This window comes from Numenius arquata, chromosome 10, assembly GCF_964106895.1.
Source record: "Numenius arquata chromosome 10, bNumArq3.hap1.1, whole genome shotgun sequence".
Taxonomy (NCBI): Eukaryota; Metazoa; Chordata; class Aves; order Charadriiformes; family Scolopacidae; genus Numenius; species Numenius arquata.
Genome location: NC_133585.1, coordinates 4,307,638 through 4,331,860, shown reverse-complemented (window position 1 = coordinate 4,331,860; position 24,223 = coordinate 4,307,638). Strand labels below are relative to the sequence as shown.

The 24,223-nt window shown below is 41.6% G+C and overlaps 1 protein-coding gene across 2 annotated transcripts in view; it reads left to right on the top strand.

Moving 5' to 3' along the window:
* GBF1 (golgi brefeldin A resistant guanine nucleotide exchange factor 1) overlaps positions 1-24,223 on the top strand; it is a 105,161-nt gene that overhangs the window by 49,193 nt on the left and 31,745 nt on the right. The window contains exons 3-10 of one of the 2 annotated variants that reach the window (XM_074154239.1): positions 5,570-5,701; positions 11,032-11,150; positions 11,766-11,874; positions 12,643-12,703; positions 14,552-14,606; positions 16,005-16,100; positions 21,152-21,287; positions 23,523-23,749. In XM_074154239.1, the coding sequence (XP_074010340.1) occupies positions 5,570-5,701; positions 11,032-11,150; positions 11,766-11,874; positions 12,643-12,703; positions 14,552-14,606; positions 16,005-16,100; positions 21,152-21,287; positions 23,523-23,749 (935 nt within the window). The remainder of the gene's footprint in view (positions 1-5,569; positions 5,702-11,031; positions 11,151-11,765; positions 11,875-12,642; positions 12,704-14,551; positions 14,607-16,004; positions 16,101-21,151; positions 21,288-23,522; positions 23,750-24,223) is intronic. The other variant, XM_074154240.1, reaches the window with a different exon arrangement.

Here is a 24,223-nt window from a genome sequence, read left to right as displayed (position 1 = left end):
GTGGCCTCCTCTGGACCTGTTCCAACAGGTCCGTGTCCTTCCTGTGCTGATGCAGTACTCCAGGTGGGGTCTCAGGAGAGCGGAGCAAAGGAATGAGGATCATCTATCTTAGCTTTTGTACACTTGTTACCCTACATTAATTGGCTGTTACTGAGCTGGAGTTAAATGTTGGACTAAACTTCCTAGCTAGAAGTCAGGGCATGTCTTTCACTGCAGGTGCACGGTGGCACGTGTTCCAGTCATTCTGGAGAGTTTGTTTTTGGAGTGGTGAAACGTGTGCCTCCTCCACTCATCGGCTGAAATGTAGATTCAGTAGAGCTGCTGAAATTGTCATTTTGCCAAGGGACCCAGAACCGATACTCATACAGTGTTCTGGGGCTGTTCGCTAACTAACTCTAAAACAAATTTTTAGAGGAACAAGTTACTGTAGTTCTGTTTGCTAGATTTGTTAATTTCTAAATTAACCATCAGATAATCACAGGACTAACTCAAAGGGGTTTCTCCTTTCTCTGTGATCCTGCGTTTTGATCCGGGTGAGATTAAGCTTGTAGTTATTCCAGCAGTTAAAGACTCCAGAAGCGCGTCTGAGTGTTGCTACTCAATACTTTCAGATGGTTTTAAAAAGCGAGTACAATTCTCTCCTTTTCCCTTGGAACTTTTCTTCTCTCTAACTGTCCGAGAGAGACTGTAGGGACTTCTCAGCCTTGGATAAAAAGACAAAATGTTTTGGTGTTCGGTGGTTGAACTAAGAATAAAGCGCGTATGAAGTCACGTAGGCCTGAAAGGCAGTGTTTGCAGAAAGTGTTTTTGAGGGTGAGCCAGGAAACACTTGCTGGTACCTCAATTTTCTGTGGCATAAACTCACTGAGCTCCCAGGCAGGAGTCCTGAAGAGCTGGATTTCTGCTCCGTTACAGTGTTATCTCGGTCTTTTTCCTCACCTTAACAAGAAAAGAGAATGCCTGGCGGTTGTACGGTTCGGTACGTACGCAGGGAACGTAACAGCACGTGCTTGAAGCATCGCTCTTGCCTGAGCTCGTCTGCGTGGGATCCTTTCCGAAGGCTGGGCCTCAAAGGCCAACAGCTGCCACAGAAGAGGAGTCCAGGTCATGAGGTTTGGGTTGCAGTTGCCTGTCCTGGGGACAAACGATGTTGAAATAACTTGTCATAAACAATTTTTTCTTGTTCGTTTGCTCTTGATTCGGTAACGCATAGCCGATCCCGATAAGAGTCATTCAGGAGTGAAGAGTTGGAACTGCCAGAGAAAGCAGCTTATGGGAGCGTTTTAGATCAGGAATGTGCCAACAGTGTGCGAACGATAAGAAACCTCTTCCGAGGGGGAGACCTGCTCCTGTTCTTCAGGAGAAAGGGGATGCCGAAGGTCTGATGCAGTTTGTTTGCTGAAGTGCCGGAACGGCTGGATGGGATCGCTGAAATGGGAGTTAGGTGCTTAAACATGAGTTAGTTGTTTAAATATCTTCATAGGCATGTGTGTCTAAGCACAAATAATCCATAGGATGAATGAAGGAAAGCACTGTGGTATCAAAGGAATTCCGTCCTCGTATTAAAATTGCCAGCCTGAAGAGTTGGCTTTCTGATGTGCTACTTGAGATATTCTTTCCCTTCTTCTCAATCTCCACGTGCTGCTTTGGGCAAGCTGAGCATTTTTGGGTGTAGTGGTGGTCTTTGTTTGCTTCCCTTAAAATTTGTTGAAGGGACCTGCGTGAAAAGAATGGGTGGTGGTCCCCAAAGCAGCCCAAGCTCTTCATGTAAGACTATATGATGTTTTAGTATAATTTTCCCTAGCTTTGGGTGGATTGAAAGGGAAGGCTATTGTAGGTATCCCTAGTGGAAATTTTATTTCCTTGTGGACACTTGTTCAGTTTTTCCTCTTGTAATACTCTAGGCTGAGGTCATGGTTACAGAGTTGGTGGGGTTTGGGATAGGTTTTTTGGTTTTATTTTTCCTTTTCCTTTTTTTTTTTTTTTTTTTTTTTTTTTTTTTTTTTTTTTTTTTTCCCCCCAGAGCTGAAAGTAGTTACCGAAGTAGGAAACCATCCTGTGTTTTCTAGTTCAAACACTGAGAGATGTCTCTTGCTCGGAAACATACTTGGAGAAACATCTCTCTCAGCCATTCTCAGGTCTCTCGCTGGTGATGGATTCCTTACTTGTAACGTCTGAACTTGAATCTGGCAGAGCAAGAACCAGAGAGTTGAAAAACCAGAGCTCCTTTTTCTGGAAAGCTTTTATAAAAAGTTCAAGTATGTACTTCCAAACATTCAATATTTACTTTATATAGCCTTCGTTTTGGCAAGGGAATTATTAAAGTTATAATTGATTTTGCTGCCCTTTCTGAGGTTCTTAGATATTTTCAGGAGACAATTGCTTTTACAGTTTGGTGCCAAGAAAGATGAAGACTGTATGTAGTATCTCTTTCATGAAGTTTTAACTTGCTGGGCAGAACAGTTCCCTTTGAAGACTATGTTCCTACATTACCAAAGAATTGTGAAAAGAGCATTATTCGGTTCCTACTCTTCTGTTCTCTAGATGAAACTTGAGCACTGGTAGTAAAAGCTGGCACGGAGTGAACCTTGTGGTTGTAGTGATTGATCTGAAAGGCCTGGCAGGTTGGTTCTCTACTATAAGGCTATGGAAACTTTTCATGGAGAGAGCTTCTGAGCTACCTTCACTGAGCTGAACGGGACCGAGTTAAATGAAAAGGTTTGATCTTTGACTTAAAGGAGTTGTTTGTGCCACTTTCAGATGCTGAACTGATATTTCAGCCAATGAGGGTACTCTGTTTAAAGACAGAATATAGTAGGAATAGCTACAGTATGAGTGTTTTTCTGTGCTCCCAATCTTCGTGTTGAAGCAAGCGCCGCTACTGAGATTGAGTTCTGCCTTGAAAAGGGAGCTGGTGACCCCTGCGAGTCCTCAAGGCCTGCAAATGCCACTGGTAAGAAGAGCTGATTGTAGTAATCAAATGAATACTCCTCAGATGCAATTAGCAGTGTGATTGGTGTTTCACTGAAATGTAGGTCTTTCAGACAGCAGTCCTTTAGTGGGTAAGTCTTGCACTAAAAATACTCTCTTCTTGTTTAGTGTATTTTTAAAATTTTTTTCCAATAACACAGCACCAACTATGCAGTCTGAAACATTTTTCCAGTGTACATGGTCAGGTTCAGAGAGCTTCACGTAAAATGCTGTGTTACCGTAAAAGCTGGAGTCTCTGAGTATCAGAGAAGTTGGCCAGAGCGGCTGTGTAATCAACAGTATGTGCCTAAATTAAATCCGAATTGCGACAAGCCATTTGGGGAAATTTCACTTAGGCTGAAGGGGATTCTAATCTTTAACAACATCAAGATTCACAACTTCAACAGAAAGAAAAAAAAAAAAAAAAAAAAAAAAACAACCCCGAAACTACCCCCCACCCTTCTAAAGAGAATATCTATTTGTTGTCCTGAAGATGCATTTAGTGGAGTGTGATATCCTGTGTTTCCTCTGCCAGCGAGTTTGTCTTCATCATCTCATTCCACTTGTGCAGCTCTGTATGTCTGCTCAGGTCCCATTTTTCCTTACTAATCAAGGTGCAGCTTTTCCATCCTGGTGCTCACTGGATTGAAGGAGGCTGGAGGAATTGCTGGGATTATGGTGGATTGATTCGGTGCTGACTGTTCTATAGAAAGGATCAGGTTTGGGGAAGAAGAGTTTGAGCGTTGATCCCCAGGAGTCTTACTATATTTAATGTTGTCCAAGTGCTTGTAACCAGACGAGTGCTCTATAAAGCACACTTAAATAAACATTGATGAAAGCGAGTCTTATGATCCCCTGCATTTCCATGAGCTATTGAGAGGTGACACAATTGTAATGTCACACCAGGATATTATTTGACAAGTTGGGGGAGTTGTTCTTAAGCCAAAAAGATTGAATCATCTCGTTCCTTTTAACCTCTCACAAGTTAGTGGTGTTGGCCTTATTTGAACTGGTGGCTGAAAGGTAACTGCATCATGAATTCCCAAGGTTCCTTTTTTAATTGCGGTTTTGCTTTAGTTAACAGCAAAACTATCGCACTTTGATGTTGCTCTCTGTGGTTTTAACTATTTAAAATAATAAACCCTGCATTATTCTTCCTTTGCTTCCTCACCATGATTTGTCACAGTTAACGCTTTTCTGATAGGGTTTTTACTTTGATACTTAAGGCTTTTCAATAGGAACTATGATAGAATGGAATTTCATTTATCGTAGAATCAGGAGGGTTCGGGTTTGGTTTTTTGTTTTGTGTTTTTTTTTAAGGTAAAGTAATTGATTTATGTTGGTAGATAGAAAAACAGCAGCTTGTCTAAGGATTCAGGAACTACAGGCTTTTTTTTCTCCCCCGCCTCAAAGAAGCTCATATAACAGATAAGTGCAATATTGGATCGTCAGGAATATAAATGCCAGTGTTCCTGTGACACTGTGAGCCGTTAGACTTGTTAACTTTTATTAGGAATAAAATACAGGTTTCAGCAAGCTGAGCCACGTGTCTATACTTAAATATTTTTGGTCTCAGGATTATCCAAGTTACTTTTAGTACTCTTTTTTTTGTGTACTGGCTTGTGGTTTCCCTCACCTGCTTTTTAATGCTTTTTCTCCTAAATCCTCCTCAGGTTCCTCTTATCTCGATTCCTTGTGGTGTTTTTTGGTTTTTGGTTTGGTTTGGTTTTTGTTGTTTTTTTTGGGGGGAAAGGGTGTCACTTTCCCTAGCTCTGGCTATTCTTTTCTTATTTCTTTTTCATTCCTAAAGCTTCCATTGATCATCTGGAAAAGTTTAGGAAGCTCGTTAGTTCTTCTTTCTCCAGCTCAATGGCTCAGTGCATCTGCTGCCGTGTATTGCAGCTTTAGAGAGGATACTTGCTGTCCAAAGCAGCAAGTAGAGAAGAGTTCCATTTTTTTCCTTCTTTGCTTGAGAGGCTTATACAGATATTCTGAGAACAAGACAAAAGAGTTCTAAGATTTATTTATCTTGTGGGTTTTTTCCTGTCTTTGCCGAACAAACTTGTAGTGTTGCAGAAATGCAGTTTGTATTCAACCAAAGAACTCTGAGAGATCCAGCGGAACCTGGTTGTGTATTTGTGCTTTGCATGTTGTTGGTATGAGGCTGTGTGTGCCGTAGGATGTCACAGAAGTGGCAAAAGCTGGGGCAGGGTCTATATAGATCATGCGATCACACAATTCCAGGACTACTAGGAAAATGCAGCCGTATCTGCCGATTAATTAAAGCATAAATTTAGGCAGTAGTGGCTCTGTGGCATTTACAGTGTTCTTACAATAGGATTTGTTTTAGAAGGCTCTAGAAGGCTGTTTTGAAGATCTTAGGAAAGTGAACTTCACAAACTATTTATTTTAAAATATATATATATAGACACACATGTATATCACATATTTAAAAGCAACCCTGACCTTCCCACCACCCTTCTGAAACTAACCTATTGCAGCCTCTTTCTTCTGAGAATAAGCTTGCTGTGCATTCTTAAAAAGAAATTAATCAAGTCTAATTGAATGTCTCTCTCCAAAATTATTTTTATTTTAACAGAGCTCTCTGAAATTGAACCCAACGTCTTTCTTCGGCCTTTCCTGGAAGTAATCCGTTCGGAAGACACTACAGGCCCCATCACTGGGTTGGCCCTCACCTCTGTGAATAAGTTCCTCTCCTATGCACTAATAGGTAAGTTATGTGGTTTCCTGGGATTTACCAAAATGCCAGCCAAATGCATCTCCTTGAGACATGTCTTTGGCCAGGATACTTGCTTGCAGTCGTAATGAGGAGATTGGGGAAATAAGAAAACTGCCATTAATGCTGGGGAAATAGGCATCTGCAGTTTCTTAATATCCTATTTGCTGGAATTTCGTGGTGCTTCAGCAACGGCTGGAAACGGAGCCAAAGCTTCTGGTCTGCCCTGTCTTCTGCGTGTGCTTGTAGCCTGATGCTGGGCTGCGGTGGTCACCACCTGCTTTTTAATGCAGTCCAAGCAAAAGGGCTGTGGAGGAGAGGATTCCAGCTCGGATTACGATGTTGTAATATATATACATCAACACAGTAGAACTTATTTAGTTTTGTGGACTAGTATTTCTGCTCTAGAGTGAGGATGATTTTTTTTTTTATTTTATTTTTTTGCCCAGTCCCAGTCCCTGTCCAGTGGTGTGCCAGTTCTCTTCACTTGTCACAATTGTCATGGCAAGAGACAGTTTTGCTGCTGCTCAGACTTTCAAGTGTGCACATTCTCCTTTATATTTGTGAAAGACTAATAATGCGCACGCGGTGGATTCCCATGGCTCAGCTGGTTTGGTGGAACTCATTAGCTGGCTTTCTCTCTGCCTTCCCTGTGTCATCCTGGTGTTAGTGGTACTTGATTTTTCTGGGTAAATTCTGTTAGTACTTTCTGATCGTACCTGTGTGAATTACAAAACTTGTTATCGATGTTTGTTTATACATAGTCTGACTTGGAGAAAATTATTTTACCTGTTTTCCTTCCCCCAAGTTCTGACTTCTCAATTCTTTTCCTCTTTTACGTTGTAAGTGAACACTTTGTTTGAAATATCTTGGTTTTTTGGGGTTAGCATGAGGGAAGGTAGAGGAAAAAAAGGACTTGAAGATCTATGTAGATGCAGACCACTTTTGTAGGAAAGACCCAACATTAAAATGGGCAAAAATGGGGACTTGCAGAAAAAAAATTATTTTTTAGTTTGATGGAAATTTAGTGTGTTAAGACATCAATTAGTGGGCAGTGTTGGGCGTAATTAAGTGGCAGAAAATAACGAAAAGGATGCGATACAGTGTCACTTCGTAGGACAACAAAGAAATCTTAATAAATAAGCCTGTAAAACATGTCCCTCTGAAGGACTAAGCAATAATGCAAAATATGTTAGTTTCAACATAGAAGAAGAGTAACATTTTTTAATTTTTATTTTAAAATAAAATTTTTTATTCTGTGCTTTTAAGGCCCGGGTGGGATTAGAACATCAGGCTGTTATCACATACCCAGGCAAATGTCTGCATGGGCAACTGGCTACAAATACTTAATTTGAGGCAGAAACAGGGAAAAAAAAAAAAAAAGCGGTTAAGAATTTGTAGCCTTCCTCTGGCTACTTCTTGTTTAGACTCTTAATTAGGTCACTCCAGCAAGGGCGCATCCCTGTAACTGTTGGGAGTGTGTCTTTGTAGTAGACAGTGGAGAAGACCCTCTGCCTGGCTGTTGTGGTGGAGCAGAACCTGTAATCTAAGGCTTCGGGTGACATTCACAGCAGCCTTGTCCTTTGTGCTGCTCCAGATAGCGGGGAGGCTGGGATTAGTGGTGCTGGCTGAACATCTGGCTAGGCTTGTGTTGTTAAATTAAAGCTTTTTTGGTCTTATATTTCTCTTTGTAATATAAGACTCAAGGTAGCCTAAAGACTGTTTGCCTAAAGATAGGAAAAGCTTAAAACTGTCCTTAATATGCGAACCTGTTTCAAACTGTACGGAACGAGGAAGGACTGACTCCGGCATAACCCCGGTGGGGAAATTTCGGTGTGGCTCATATTTGTGGTGCATTTTGGGGCTGAATCAGTGACAGGTGAAACCAGCAGTTTTTCACTCTCTGCGTCAGTTCTGTGAGCGGATGCCTTTTGCTGCACGTGCTGGGTCGAAAACCAGTAGGCAGTGAAAGGGCCAAACTCTTCTGATAATTATCATTGTTAAAAACTGCTTTCTTTTCTTATTTCCAAAGCATTTCATTGCTAATCTGTGTGCCCTCTCACTGGTTTTCTTAACCACCTGCTGACCTGTGACAGAATATTTACTTTTCAGGCACGTATTGCTGAGGGGTGTGTTAGAAAACCGGTTAGAAAAGAGTAATTCGTGGGTAGCCTTTGAGACTTCTGATCCCTAGTAGTGTGAATTGCAAAGATGTGGTCTGAGGTTGTTGGATGCAGCAGCTCACTAACGGCATAGCGTGGAATCACAGCTCGGTTAGATAAAATCACAGAATCACATGTATATCCACCACGCGTGTTTTGGGAGGAATAGTTAACCTCCCAGGGATTATCCTCTGCTCTGAAATAACTACTGCTGTTTCGAGAGTCGTAGTCAATAAATTACGTAGTAATTTTTAAACTACAAGAAAACTGAGCGACAATACTAAACTCCCATTAATTTTTATCCCTCAGATTAGTTATTTCCTTACTTGGCAGTTTTGCAGTAGCTGTCAGCCTTTCTGAGGAGCTCAAACCTTAGCTTTAGGAAGACCAGTGGCTGAATTTCAGAATTATATTTGATGTATTTTCCTTAGAAAAGGTACACGCTCTTTTTATTATCACAGTTTGTCCACAGCAGCTTTTGGCTCCATTTCTAAAGTTAAGTTTCCCTGGTGTTACTGAAAACTATGTGTCTGTAAGTGAATAGCTGTTGCTCAGCTTCCAGCGAGAGGACTCGCTGTTTGGGGAGTCTAAACCTTGTTCTTCCCTCTACCTCTTCCGTCTCCTTGGTGATTTATTTTAGTTCCATTAAAGGTGCTACTGAGCGGGTTTCTGGATTTCCCCGATGGTTGAGAGCCTGGATTTTCTGCTTTCTGCTTGTTCTTTTGCCCGCCTGTTGCGAGAGTACACCCCATGTGAAATGGGGTCTCTGGATCTCTGCATTGTAGGTGGCGATTTTCAAACTGGTATTTTGCTTCACACTGACTTGCTTTTGTTAGTGATTCTGAGCAGGCATTGACACATCTTTTCTGTACTGTTTTCTCACAAGGGAACGAAGAAGCGGGTTGATCTTTTCTGTATTTTGTTTCTGCAAAGTAGAAGTATATGTGCTTTTAATTGAACTCAAGAGGCTTTATAAATTGACCTGAATTTGTAGAGCTGTTCCAGGGAGCCAGGACTGAAGTAGTCAGGCGTGATGTGTGTTGGAAGAGAGGTGTTTATTAGTGCTGAAGGTAGGGGCTAGAACAGCAAAGCAGTAGTCGTAGATCTGTTAAAGAAACATATGCACAACTTGCATTTCCTTTTCACACAGGCTATTTATCTGTAACTATGACTAAATGTATCCCTAAGGCTACAGCAATTCGCATCTACTGGCGTGTTGTGCCTGTGGGAGCTTTTCCTGCAGCAAGTGGCTTTTCCCTCTCGATGCCCATGTAGCTGCTTTCCACTGTTGAAGTTGGTTAGAAATGCTAACGGAGGTGCTGGCATTGTAACACCACTGGTCTTTACCTGGTTTAGTTGAGGCGATTTAGAATGATCTTATATCACCATTGGTGGTTTAAGCTATTATTTTGAATAAGAATACACAGGGCACCAGCATATGGCTGATTTTATCGCCTCCGGTAGAAGAGTGGTAGCTTCTCACTGGATTATAAGGTGTTATTGGAGGTACACGGAGAACTGCCTTTGACAGCCAGGCTCTTACCTAATGCTTCCCAATATCAGTCCGGTGTCCATAGAATTGTAGAATTGCCAAGGTTGGAAGGGACCTTTCAGATCATCTAGTCCAACGATCAACCTAACACTGACAAAAACCATCACTAAACCATATCTCTAAGCGCTATGTCTACCTGTCTTTTAAATACCGCCAGGGTATACTCAACCACTTCCCTGGGCAGCCTAACTAACTAACTAGTTAGTTAGACTATCTAACTAACAACTATCCAGTTGAGTGCTGCTGCTGAAGCAGGTAAAAAAAAAAAATAACTGATTGATGTTAGAACAGACTCCTTGATAGCTCGATGGGCTTTGACTAGCAAACCAGGAGAGGAACTCGCTCTCAACTATGCAAGATTATTTTGTGTGAGTGTGAGACAGCTATGTCAGAAGTAGGCAAGCTCTGCTCTTAACAGGGATGTGTAGGACATGGCAAAGGAGAAGTTCTCTTCCTGTGCAGATTTATGGAATTCTGAAGTACATTGATGCCATTCAGTTTTGTGCAACTGCAAGAAGTTTCTTAACCTACAGCCCCTCAGAATCCCCCCAGCGCGGTGGAGGTCGCTCTGTTTGGACCACAATAAGGGCAGCTTTCTTTAATGCCTAAGGCTTAGCCCCTCCGAGGTGTGAACACAACTGGAGTCAAAGAAGGAATCTGCAAAGCTTCTCTGCAAAGTATACAAGGTCTTACTTGGTTCCTCTGTCAACTTCGTTCTTGCTGGAGTTCAAGGGGCCCCATTGCCAATTAATGAGGTATTAACTAGTGTTTAGGTTGTCTCCTTTCTTTCCTAATGACTGTTTAGGCAGGAAGGTAACAAGATTCTTGGCCAATGCCGTATTGTTTAAGCAAGAATGAAATCAAAGCCAGAGGCAGCTTTTCTGAAGCCAATGTAATGTGGCACAAGATACGGTTACTAGCAACAATCTCGTCCTAAACATTCTCTCAACTGCACCATTGTTTGTAGCTACAGAAGACTGAAACAGAGAGAAGGAGCCTCGATGAATGATTGAAGCGGGAGGCCTGCAAGTCCCATATCTAAACTCTGATCGCGTCTGTCTGCTGTTGTCTCTGGGGAAAGCTACTGGTCCATTCCTTCCCCAGCTCCTGTTCCTTGGGAGGGATGTGGAACAAGAGACAATTTTTCCTTCTCAATTTAGTGGAACCCGTTTGGCATTTTCTCCTCATGGGAGTAAATTTGAGGTTCCCTGTGTTTAAGAGCTGTTTTCTCTTCATTCCCAAGGAGGAACTGGATGCATTTAACAGCTGATTGTGCTATATTGTAGGGAACAGGACATAATCTTACAAATTAACATCTAAAAAAATACGGAGCCAGTTACAACTGAATTGTAATTCTTTTCTTTGTTAGGTTACATCTTTTCACAAATGGAAATAGACTCTTGATAAAGTCTTTCTGAAAGCTCCCAGTTTTAAACTCTTTCTGTTACGGGGAGGTGAGTTTCGCTCTCGTAGGGTCAACACACTCCTAGTCACACAAATTAAGGAAGCAGATGGCACCAAGTATCTCTGGGTAGATGTCTCCCCACAGAGGTGGCAGGCTGTAGGTGGCCTCCTTTCCTTGTCATATATTTTTTCCTTCTGTTGCTCAGATCCCAGCCATGAGGGCACAGCGGAGGGGATGGAGAACATGGCAGATGCTGTCACTCATGCCCGATTTGTGGGCACGGATCATGCGAGCGATGAGGTTGTCTTGATGAAAATCCTGCAGGTAAGTGGAGAGAAATGGTAATTACCATAATGGTCACTGCCTGTTGTGGAACATATCCTGTTACATGGACATGAAGAGGAGGGAGCAATGTTTTGACTCTGTAGGAGATTAGTGACAGGCTTTATTTTTAAACAGATGGCTCATATACCTGTGGTAAAAGCTTTTCCAAATGAAAATAATTAAAAGCTTAAATGAAATGATTTTTAAATTAAGGGCTTGATAATGTGGTAGTGTTGATAATCCTACCTTGTGCATGGTCTGCGTTAGTGAGGGGTAAATTAAGCATATGGAGCTCTCGAACTTATTTTTGAGAAAAAATCTTTGTAGAGACAAACCTATGAACTATACACCTCTTCGGTCTATGTACTTTTCAGCAGACAGCTAGTTATTGAATTTAAATATTGGGTAGCATGCAGCATATCAGGCTTCTTTTAGAGGTGGGTTGGAAGATCCTTCATAAGAAGGATCAATGTTCCTTGAGCACAGCATTCAGTTTGAAATGACTCCTGGAAAAACCCAAAGGTTTTCTGCTCATGGCAGTCCCTTCTTGAGGAAGCCAACCTTCTCTCGGAAATGTCATTGTACTATGGGACATATGTGTGCTGTTCTTTGCAGGTTTTGAGGACCTTGCTGCTCACTCCAGTGGGAGCCCACCTCACTAATGAATCTGTGTGCGAGATCATGCAGTCCTGTTTCCGCATATGCTTTGAAATGAGACTCAGTGGTAGGTTTGGTCATACTTCTGCAGTTAAGAAATCACAGAATCACAGAATGATATTGGGTTGGAAGAAACCTCTGGAGATCTAGTCCAACCCCCTACCCGAGCAGGTCCACCTAGAACAGGTTGCACAGGAATGCATGCAGGCGGGTTTGTCTCCAGAGACAGACTCCACCACCTCTCTGGGCAGCCTGTTCCAGGGCTCTGCCACCCTGTAGCAGGAAAGAAGTTCCTCCTCATGTTTAGATGGAACTTCCTATGTTCAAGTTTGTGCCCATTTCCTCTTGTCCTGTCCGTGGGCACCACTGAAAAAAGACTGTCCCCATCCTCCTGACACCCACCCTTGAAGTATTTATAAGCATTGATGAGATCCCCCCTCAGTCTTCTCTTCTCCAGACTGAAAAAGACCCAAGTCCATCAGCCTTTCCTCATCAGAGAGATGTTCTAGAGTGGGTTTCCTCAGCATTAGCTGGTTCCGTTATAGAACGTGCAGCCGTGGAAAGCTCCTGAGCCTTATATTACTCTGTCTTTCTACAACTTCATGGAAAATTGTTAGGAGTTCCCTGTGTAACTTTTGACTGCTCTTTTTCCCCAGCTTTGTGGCGCCACCTTGTGATTATATGCCCATTTGCAGTAATGCGGCGTTGGAGCTGGTTTTAATAAATTTGCCGTAATCTCTGTAAACAAGGCTCGGAGGGGAGTCTGCTTGAAGAAGCCTCTTGATAATATCACACTGAGTAATGACACCTGTGTTATTTGTTTTTGTCTTCGCAGAGTTATTGAGAAAATCTGCAGAGCACACTCTGGTCGACATGGTGCAGCTGCTCTTCACAAGGTAAACCTGCTTGTGTTTGCCTCAGCATTGCCAGGATGGCCCTCTAAGGACAGAAAGATTCCACACTTCCACTTAAGGGCCCCTCAGAAAAAATCATCCAAAATGGTCATTATTTAGAGGTGGAAGGGGATGAAGGATTTGGCACTTTTCTCTTGGGCTGACCCTGTCAGACTGCAGGGAGACAGAGATGCGGAAGGTTGTCTGGTTTAAGGTGTCCTTTGAGGAGAGATGGACAACCAAGTAATGAAGAGCTTTAGGATAGGGAACGAGTTTGAGGACAGAGAATGCAAACTTCACTCAGGGAAATGAAATTTAAAAAAAAAAGGCACTAAAAAATATAGCTCTCTTCAGGAGAGAGAAGAGAAATGATGTTGGAATAGTCACATGTTGATTTTGAGCTGAGAGCTTTGACCTCACATATGAAAGAGAATTTTAAACTCTTGAGATCATATGTCTTGGACAAATGTTCTGCTCTTTTCAGCACCCTTCAGGTAATTAAGATTACTTCTTTTAAACTCAAGTTAGTTATTTAACTTCAAAAGTTTTTCTCCAGATAGTGAAGTAATCATAGACTTTCTCCTGGTATTGTAAAAAGGAAACATGCAGATATAGAAATACTTTTAGTAGGAAAGGATTGTAGTAAAACTGACACCTTGTCACACTTGGTGCCAGTGCATTCTTGGGGTTTTTTGCTGTTGGCTTTTTTTTTTTTTTTCCTTTTTTCACCCTGTGTCACTCGGTGCACCGGATGAATGTGGGGAGTGTCAGAATAGATCATTCCAAAGAGGAGAGACCATGTTATTTTTTTTTTTCCAAATGCAGGTGTGAATCTTACTTAGTGCTTATTCCTTACTTATTTTGTATCCTCCCCTCTGTCCTTCTTGATGAGGCTTGGAGATCGTGCCACCATCTGTGTCTGTGAACATTGGGACAGAGAAGCAAGGCAAAGACAGCAAGCGCAGGGGTGGCTTGGCCATCTTGCTTTCCAGAAAAAGAGCGAGCCAAAGCTGTCCTGCAAAGCTTTTATTCCTTCAGCAAGCAAAGATAGAATTCTGTAGTGAAGGAACGGAAGGGAGAGCAGGGTGTGTGGAGTTGCAGAGCTGTAGGCATATGTCATTTGGTAGCACAGGTGAGGGCAGTCTGTCTCCTGTGCGTCTGAGATGGGGACTGCTTAGCTCAAAGCGTTCAGCTTAAGCTTAGATCATAGAATCATGGAATGGTTCAGGTTGGAAGGGACCTTAACGATCATCGAGTTCCAACCCCTCTGCCATGGGCAGGGACACATCCCACTAGACCAGGTTGCTCAAAGCCCCATCCAACCTGGTCTTGAACACTTCCAGAACAACAGTGCACCATAATTGTGTTTATGTGATGCAGAGTAGAGGGTAACTACTAGGGTTACTACAATATCGATGAAAAGAGTTGCCATGACCAGTAATACCGTGTACTCTGCAAGAGTCCTGGTGCGGATGACACTCTGGCTCAGCAGCTGTTCTTAGCAGTGTCAGAGAAACCTGTTTTGAACCAATCTAATTAGTCCACTGCTGAAAACATACACTGAAGGAGAAGAAACTGTACTTACATGACCATTAACGATGAAAATCAATATAGCAAAAGTGCCATTAGCAGTAATAGCATGCAGAGCACCTCTCATCTATACTTGGGGTTTTTTTTTTCCCCTCAGCAGATTTTGGCAGGAAGAGAAACTAAGAGCATCTCTTTTCCTGGAGAAAACCTAATTTGGGTTTTCTAGTATCTGCAGGATGACTGAAAAGACCAGTCTGTTTTTTCCCCTTCTTGTCAACCCAAGAAAGCTGATGTATTTTGGCTTGTTCTTTTGTCTTTCAGGTTGCCTCAGTTTAAAGAAGAGCCTAAAAGCTACATGGGAACAAACATGAAGAAAGTAAGACTCAGCATTGCGTTGGCTGTTCTGCTCTTGTCTCAGGCTTGCGCTCCTCTCTGTATTGTTTGCTTTCACACTTGTGTTTCTTCGTCCCTGCAAATCCCTAGTTCACTGAAAGAGCACGTTTAACCGCATAAATGGACGTAGCTTCATTAATTCTGTGGGATTAAGCTCACATAGTCCAGTAGTGAATCTTGTTAATGATAGCGCTGCCTGGATTCTGGACTCTGGGAACAGCCATCAGCTGCTGCGGGCTGGAAAACCCCAGCAAGTTATGGGACCTGATGCTGATGTCATCTGATCATTTGCTGTCTTCTGCTCTTTCTCCAGCTTCTTTCTCATATTTCTTCATTCACTGCAGGTCCAATACCGAGCTCTCGGGATGTATTTCTCCAGTTTTCCCTATGTACAAAGGAAACTTTTTGAGGCTGGTGAAACAGCACGGAAGCATTATGAAATTGGGGTATTGTAGAAAAAGCTTTGGTGGTTTCTGGAAGGGGCAGGATTCTGTAGCGAAAACCTTAGTTCACAGGGGCGATGCCATCTCTATTGGCAGCCAAATCAAAGTAGACTGTTCTTTTTATCCCTTTCCCTAAATGCACAATTTTCTGAGGGTGGCAGGTCCAGGTTTGTTCAACACCACCATCTCTCTCTAATGCAGTGAGGTTTTTAACAGCTGAATTCAGTATGGCAAATACCGTAAATGTGACCTTACATGATTATTGATTTAATAATTTCTTAGGTGGAGGGAGATTCACTTAAGGAACTCCATATATAGTTCTATACATATATATTCTTTATACTCCATTTAAACAATGTCAGTAAAGATGCAGGATTGTACTGTTGAGAGCAGCAGGGTGGGAAGAAGGACTTTCACTCTGTTTTTATTTTTAGTGAGTAGAGAAAAATGGCAACGTTGGGTAAACGTACATTTCAGAGCCAGTATAGCAGCGTTTTGAGAGACTGAATGCTTACCTGGAGGAGTCTAAACTGGCTTGGGTCTTTACTTCTTGTGTGGTAACCCAATGACTGCTGGTTTCCCTTGCTGTGGGAGAAAAGTGGTAAGATTTGTGCTGATGGTAGGCTGGCCTGAGGAAAGCTAAAAGGAGATCAACCTAATGTACTGCAGAAATTGTCATGGTCTGTGTACAGAAGGTGCAAAGTGAAGGTGAATTTGAATTTGAATTTGGGAAGGCTTTCCTTACCGAGTGATGGCTGCTCCCAGCTGGGTGAAGTGATGCTCTGCCCTGTGTCCGATCTGTGCGGTTGGTTGCCTTGTGCTGTCTCTTTGCTGTGCATGCCAGGCATCTGCCCCGCCGCCTTGCGCTTGGCCAGGTTATTCTTCTCTTTGGGTTTATTTTGCTTTGTTTAAACCATGCATTTGCCTGTCTTTCACAGATCTCTTCATGTTTCCTCAACAAACTGGAGCTTAGTGGGGAACAGCCCAAAGCCCTGAACCAATTAGAGAGGGTATTGCTCTTTAAGAACCTGAAGGTCTCTCTCTCCCTTCTCCCTTCTTACCTCACTCCCCTCTTTTTTCTCTTGTAAACACCACCTGAGAAATAGTTCTGTTGTGTGCAGCCAGTCTCCCTCCACTCATTTGACACAGCATGGCTTTTGGGGACAATGCATGCAGCAATGGCTTTGCAGTGTTGTGGCTGCAGCTGGGGCAGGCTGGGGAGGAAGAGACCCTTGTTTTACTGCAGCGTTCAGTGTCTTGGTGAGTGCCACCTAAGACACCATCACGGCATCCTCTGAAGGAAGGGAGTGGGAGGGCACGGGCAAGATTTGAGTCCTCTATGACAGTGAAAAATTGAAGAAAAGAAACATAAAAAGTACAGATTGCTCTCTGAAGGCTCAAGCGTTGTGTGTCCTAGCTGTTGATCTCTGTTATAGATGTAGCAGCGTATCCGAGGGGTCTCTTGACCCAGAATGCCTTAAACAAGTTTTACTCAAGGTGAATCTCTGAGCTTTGGTACAGGACCACAGAGTTCATGCTCTCTTGAGCTTTTTTAAAGGAGAACTGCTGTACATTTTCAACATCTTTGGCCGTGTTTCTACTGAAATTAAATATGGTTCCCAGCATGGAATTTGCTAATGGGGGATGAGTGGGGCTGAACTGAATTACAAAATGTGTTAGTCCCTGCTAGTTCCCCTAGAAAATGCTTCTAAGGAACTATTGTTGTGCTGCAGATTGTTGGTTTTGGACCGATTATAGAAACCCTGAGAAACTACCTTAAATGGGACCATTCTCAGTTTTCCATGTTGGTTCATAACCTTAATGTAGCTTTAGTTCTTGTCTGCCATTAATGTTGTTTGGTCCAAAAGGAGCTGAACAGAACATTTAGAGGCGTATTTGCCACGCTTTTGTCCTTTGTCTATCTATGGTCAGGATAGTTTGGAAATACAGTGGCTGGAGACTCACAGATTTATGCAGTTACACAGAAGAAAAGTCTAAGAAATGTTTCCCTTCGCAATAGAAAGTTTTGTAGCTAAACATTGGGGTCTGTGGTGGGAGTCAGGAGGAACCTAAATCTGAGTTTTCACAGATTTTGGGGGGTGGATTGTGTTCATCGTTGCCTAAGATGTATAAATACGTTTCACCAGATAAACTTCCTTTGTTGTTGCAGTACAGGCAGGTAGGTAAGTGAGGTGACGGGACTGCATCCGTGTCTCCAAGACTTGGATCGTGGACCGCGTTCTCTCTGCATGCTTTTGTGTCTTGAACGCTACTTGGTGTGCTGACCAGTTCCATGCTGCATCTAGAACGAGCTCATGTTATAGTGTAATCACTTTAGTTACTAATCATTGGCCCCTGCCCTTTTCTCTTGAGGCTTACAGTATCTTATGGAAAAACAAACGAGTGCAGGTAAGGTGGCTTGTAGAAAAATGAGATCTCATCGACCCTTTAAAAAGAACCCTGTAGTATTACATTTTTCTTCACCTTCCTAGACCTTAGCGGTAGTTTTACTGTTAAAACCTCATCTATCAAAGGAAGCATTTGGAGTCTCATAATTTTTTTTTTTTCTTCTACAATTTTGTGTACACATTTCTTTATGCAAAGGTAACTCAGATAAAGGTAGTGGAATCTGTACTGAGTTCCGGGATGAACAAACAGTAGCTCTGAGCTCCCTCTCTACTCTGATTTCTAAAGAATCATTTTTAAAATACTAACTTAAGATGTTTTTATTGTGCAATACAAGCTTAGTCTAATCTGAAGGATATTGATAAATAGAAAACTAATGCAACTGTAATGTCACTGAGCACTGGAGAGGGAAGGAGAATTTTAAATGATGTTTAAAATTCAGGATATGTTAATGATTATTAAATACCATCTACATGCAGCATTTAGTTAAGAAGGCAACCTTAGGTTTAAAATCTCAGCCTGTTAACATGCAACCGAGCTTTCTAGGGAAATCCGGAAATGCCTTAGTATTGAAGATAAAAACAAGCATTAGAAATAGTTCCTTTAGTCAAAGATAAACTCTACAAATTTCATGGGATTATTACCTTTTAATTTAATGCAAAATACAGAACGTGAAAAATGTTACTTTGCTGTCCTTTGATATGTGTATTGTTTTAGAATTCTCAAACTCAGAGTTTGTTTGTTAAAACAACGTATAGCCCCATGACACTGGTGAAACATTTCTATTACGTATTTCTGTTTGCTTCTGTGTTTTTTTAAGCTATCAATTGTCATTGTAGCTTGCTATTTCTTATTTATAGGAGACAGCAAAAGGAAAAGGAGGGGGGCATGATATGGGAGGTACTCCTAGGTAATTCTAATAAAAGAATACCTGTTGGTGTAGCATGAGGAACACTGGATGGTATGAGGTGGACAACACCTACCCCCACCCCCAAAAATAAAAAACCCAAACCAACAAAAACCCCAAATAAACTTATATCCTTGTCTGAATGCTTTATACTTAGATTAAGCGTTTGGGATTCTTTTAACTGAGTCTTTTTGCTTGCCTGACTAAATGGTGTCCCATCCATGTGAAGCTGTCGTGACTCAGTCTCTGAAAGATGGCCCATGCTCATCAAAAGGACGAGAGATGGGCATGTGTCTTATGAACCTCAACAGGAGGAGCCTTGGAGTTAATACAAAGCACAAGACAATCACTAAAAATGGATATTGTATCTGAGGAAAAGTGCTTTTTTGAAAGGGCTGGTGTTGAACCGAGGTGGTATTTGGTGGTGTGTGAAAGGGGACATCAGCAGCAGTAATTAAATTGACAGCTTGAACCTTCTGGTAGGATGGTTCAAAAGTTACCTGTTTCTCAGGAGCAAGACTGAGTGTGAAAGGAGTGGGACCAACATGGTTAGTTCATAGCAATATCTTGGCTCCGTTCTGCTGATTCAATTCTGCACCTCCTCCCTCCCCCCGCCCCCCCAAATTTTTATTAGCAAGTAATTTTTTACCTGGCAAATCATTGCAACAGGAGATAGTAACTAGAAGCAAAGTCTTATTTTTGCAATGATGTGAAACAGACTTTCTTGGGTTTCCAACACATAAGGCTTCCAGGTTTCCTTCCTGCTTGAAGTAGTTTGGTATAATGAACCACTGGTCTTCAGATTTTATTTTCAAAGTTACTGAGAAGGGAGGAAAAAAAAATACGGCTATTTCTAGAATAGTTGGTAGGTAAAGTAAAACTACTTAGTCTAATTAGCAGCTTAAGCCTTCAATGAATAAAACTATTGGTAATGTTTAAGGCTCAGAAAGATTTTTAAATGGAAAGGGAAATTAATAGAGGTGAAACACTAGGAGCTGGCAAGAATGAAAGATAGCACATATTTTATATAGCCCTATGAAGTACTGAACAGGAAAGATAAGAGAGCTGCCAATTTTCACATGAAAGGATTGTGATCCATAAGCATTTTAAAACATTTTGAAATCTACAAAATTTTATTTTTAGCTGTGTGCTTATCATGAAAGCGTTTGTCAGAAGCTGTGATTTAGGAGGAGATTCTTGCTGCAAAATTTGGAGGAAATAACAAGGAGCAAAGTAATTCTGAATCTGCTATTAATTAGCAAGCTCGAGGAAACTGTAGCATAGCTGAAACTCGAGGATTAGCTGTCAAACAAATAGATTTTGTGGCGCAAAGAAAAGTTACACAAATGGTTTACTGCACTGGGACATAACATTTTCACAAGCTTTGTTTAAATGAGAAGAATTACAGGCTGCGTACAGCGAGTTAGAATTCTAGCTGGAAAAGGGAAAGAGATGGAAAAAACAGTTCCATTCAGCAAAACCTAGAAGGTTTATTGACATTTAAGGAGAGTAGTAGCTGGAAGGAGGCAAGTTGCAGAAAAAGGGAGACACTAAAGAATATAGGTGTCTTCTAGAGAATTTAGATTTGATACTAGGGATATATGAAATAAAGAATATTATAGCCTAAAATATAACTTAACTGTGATAAATGTAAAAAGAAGAATACCAGGCAGGGACTAGTACTGAGATTGCTGAACGGTTTCCACTACGTGCAAGGTACCTGTTGACTGGTTAAATTTTCACCCTGAGTTCAAGAGGTCTGACAGCATCAGAAAAGCTGACTGCAGCTACCAAACCCAAGAGTAAGTGCAATCCTGCACTTAGGGGAACTTACTTTAGAAGGAAGCTGTTTTCAGACCTGCCATTGTCCATGTGACTAAATATCATATTGTTTTTAGGAAGTTCTGGAGCCTGTGATTGCAATAACAGCCCATTGCAGCGAGTGTCACGCTGTCTGCATTGCTCCAGCTCTGGCTCTTGTTTGCCTCATCAAAGATCTGTATAAGAACTAGAAGTAGGATGCTGGTCAAGAAGGACGTCAAGGGTTAGGTTAGATTTAGATCTGAAGAGGAGTAATGACAGAAGGCAGGTGAAAGCAGAAGATGGTTTGTTTCTAAACCACTAGGGTGGTACTTGCAATGTGCCGTGCACCAGGAGTGAGTGAAGCGTTAGAGAAACACTGGTTAATAGTGAAAAATACCTGGAGGAAGGTGAACGTGGCCTTGCTATGAAGATGAAGAGCAACTTGAGGCAAGAGACCAGTGACAGAGCTGCAGGGTGGACTGGGAGCTCAGGCTTCAGTCTCAGCCTTCACGTATAGATGGGGAAATTTTAATCAAACATCAAAGCTGACTAATAGTTGCTTATCTACTTTAATCGATGCCCTTTAGAAGTCTGGAAACATTGACAAAAGTGAAGAGCTTTGAGATGTGCCTGTAGGTCCAAGAGAGTTCTTTATCCTGATGCAAAGCTAGGAGGTCTTGAGAGGGAAGAGGGAGCGCTGTGCTAACTGAACTGTTAAGTATATATTATAGCAGAGTAACTGCAGTAAATTGTCCCTTGATTCAGGCATGGAGTGTGGCTAGTATGTGGCTAGTGGGGAGTCAGGGGCTGGTTTGCATGATGTTGAGGTGCTGATCAATTTGTGTGATATATTTAAACGCCATTGCCTGACTTTGAGGGTTTGAGACAGCCTTTGTGGGTTGGCTTTTGTAATCCATTGTGCTGTGTGGTTTTGCTATACTGATATTCTTAATGATTATTGGTTTGCAGTTGAAAATGAGAGCTGGAGGAATGAGCGAATCATCAAAATGGAAAAAGCAGAAGAGATCGCCAAGGCCTCCTCGCCATGTAACTAAGGTCTCTCCTGGGACAGAACAGCCAGCAGCCAATGCTAGTAACACCACAGGTAAGCTGAAATCTGTTTCCAGAGACCACTCAGCATCAGTTCTAGAGCTTTTTTGGAATCTGTCTTTATTTCATTTCTATTAACATATTGTTTTGCGTTACATTTTTTTTATATTAGTTCTCAGTAACTATAGCAATAAAACATATCGTAGCCTTTCAGGTCCAGGAGAAGGAGTTTGAAGGAGATAAAATACATATTGATGGAGGAAAGCACGGTCCTGTGGCTAACTTGAGAGCATTCCTCTGCCTCCAGCCTCCCTTACAGGGGTAGTTTGTACAAAAGGGAATGGGGACAGGGCGAGGAAGTTGAGGTTGTGGACAGCCACGTGGTGGGGAGGAGTTGGAAGAGACTGAGAACAAGAACACTGATAAAAGGTGAGCTAAGGGGAGTGGGGAGGTGGTTTCCTGCAACAAGAGATTGCTGACTTAGTGACATATTCTTTCCTACGTTCCTGAGGGGTGTACCAAAGGCTGTGGTGGTAGTGAGGGAAAAGCAAGGTGTGACTGGGGAAAATATACAGGTAGAACTGAGGGATGTGCAGAAACATGGGTATCAAAGACGGGTGAATGAACAGCTCTTTTGCTACAGATGTAAAGACTGAAAACGTGCATTCACAGTCCATGAAATTTGAATAAAAGGCTACGCTCACTAAGGAACAGGGAAATACGGGATGCGCTTATGACTTATGGGAAGAATAGAGGCCTTTATGTGGGAAGAAGGCATGAAGAGTTGTGTAGGGAAAGAAGTAGAGGGAACAGCAAAAATAACTCAAAGGAGGTTGAGCACAGGAAACTAATGGGTATACACATGAGTCCTTTTGCAGTATGTGACTAGTGCTGCGAGCTCAAGAATATAATGTTTGGGGGCTTCCATATCCTATTTTTGTATAGGAGTAGACTAAATAGTTGTAACTGTTTTTAACCTCTCCTCTGGATAAATGAGTCCCTCTGGCTGCAAAGTGCTCTGTCTCTTGTGCACTCTACGTTTTGACGGCTCAGACATAAACATTAACAGTGAAAGGAAGCAGACTGGAAAGTAGAAAGAATGGCTGTGTGAAATACCTGGTTCTGAGACTTACTCTGTCACAGGGAACTATTTGGTGTGGTGTGAATGATCCCAAGGGTGTTTCTACCCAACAGCATGATTGGTGAAAACTAAGGAAATAATAAATGCGATCAAATTGCACATAACACACAACATCCATCCAGATGAGAACTTACCTCTACAAAAATCATCATTATAGTTAAGTTTTCAGATAGGTATTAAATTCTGTTAAGCAGCATTATAACTCCTGTAACATTTTAGAGAGAAAGTTGAACTGTGTTACAAAGCATGTCATAAACTCTGGCCTTGTAGTGTAAGGCAGTGTATTATATTAATGGTGCTTTTTAGGCCAGAATCCTGGCTTAGCAGGTGAAGAAGAAAATATTGCAATATTAATTGTGTATACCATTACATTCCTTAAAAAAAAAAAAAAAAAAAAGTCCTGCTACTTAAGACATTTCCAAAAATCAAATCAGAATAAAACACCGCTGTGCAAAACTATACACGTTTCACATGTAAATTCATAACGTAAGTCTGGTTTGGGCTTTTTTTACTGTGCCCTGCAATATATCTTCTCTTTTTTAAATATTTGGTTTACATTTTTTAAGTTCTCCTCAGAACCACTATAGGTGCAAGTATGTGGGTTCCTTCTAAAGGATAACTTGGATTCTTTGAGCATTGTCTCATATTTAGAAATAGTAAAAATCCTTCAGTGCTCTGTCTCAGACCCATTTAAATTCTATTGCAATTCCATTTGTTTAGGGAGAATTAAAGAAATAGGTCTTGCCTTCCAATCAAGTTAAAATTTTCCCTTTGAAGGAATTAAAAGTGAGAATAATTGAATAATTCTTGATAAAAGTCTTTAAAGTAGTTGTGCCGTTGTATCAAAGAGTAAAGTACACCATTTGGGCTATTTTCAGATTCCTTCTCAATTAAACCCTCTGCACCCTTTATCTAACTCTGAATTACCTTATTTGCTGAGTTTGTTAGATTCCAACTATTGTGTTTTAATTTGAGAACTGCTAGTATCTCATCTGTTCATCTATTTAATTCATAATACCTAGCAAAAGAGAGCTTAGTTTATCAGTGTTCTCTACATTAACACATTACTGGCTGAGATCATTTGTAGTGTGAAGCAGTGATCAAAGTACAGAATAATACTGATTTTTTTTTGCTTCTTTTTCTCATCAGCAAGCGGAGTTACTTTCATAGATGCTCCTCCCAGCTCCTCTGGGAGCTCAGAAAATGTTTCATCTGCGGTCAGCCCTGCTACAGACAGTGGTTTGGAGTTGTCCTCACAGACTACCTCCAAGGAAGATCTGACAGACTTGGACCAAGTCACTTCTATGGGACTTAATGCAGGAACGCCTTCAAATGAGGCCAAAGTCACTGAAAACCAAAATCAGCCTGAACTCCAGGTACGTTGATATAACTTATAAAGAGAAGTTCCAACTCCCAGAATAGTTGATTGTGGGTTTAACACACTTACTCTCGTTTCTGTCTCCCTTTTTTGGTCACAGGGTATTTGTATGTTCACAGGGTGATTTGTGTATTCACAAACACTCATTCTTTGTTTTCTCTTGAGACCATCCCCATTGGCTGAGAAATGATAACTGTGCAGCCCACCAGTGCACTTGGTAGCTAATTATACTCCTGCCAATACCATTAACCTTAATTAAAGGAGAAACTGTTAGAGGGGAACACAGAGGAAATCTGCAGAATTCATTTTATTGTCTTTAGTGAACAATTTCACTTGAGTTTGTAGAAATTCAGCTGTTGGTGTTTGTGTACGTGCATTGCTGTTGCTGTGAAATATGACAAACCTGAACCAAGGCTTTTGTCAGTAAGTTTTCCTTTGTGTTGCCTCCATTTCCCCTGCAACAGTAATACTG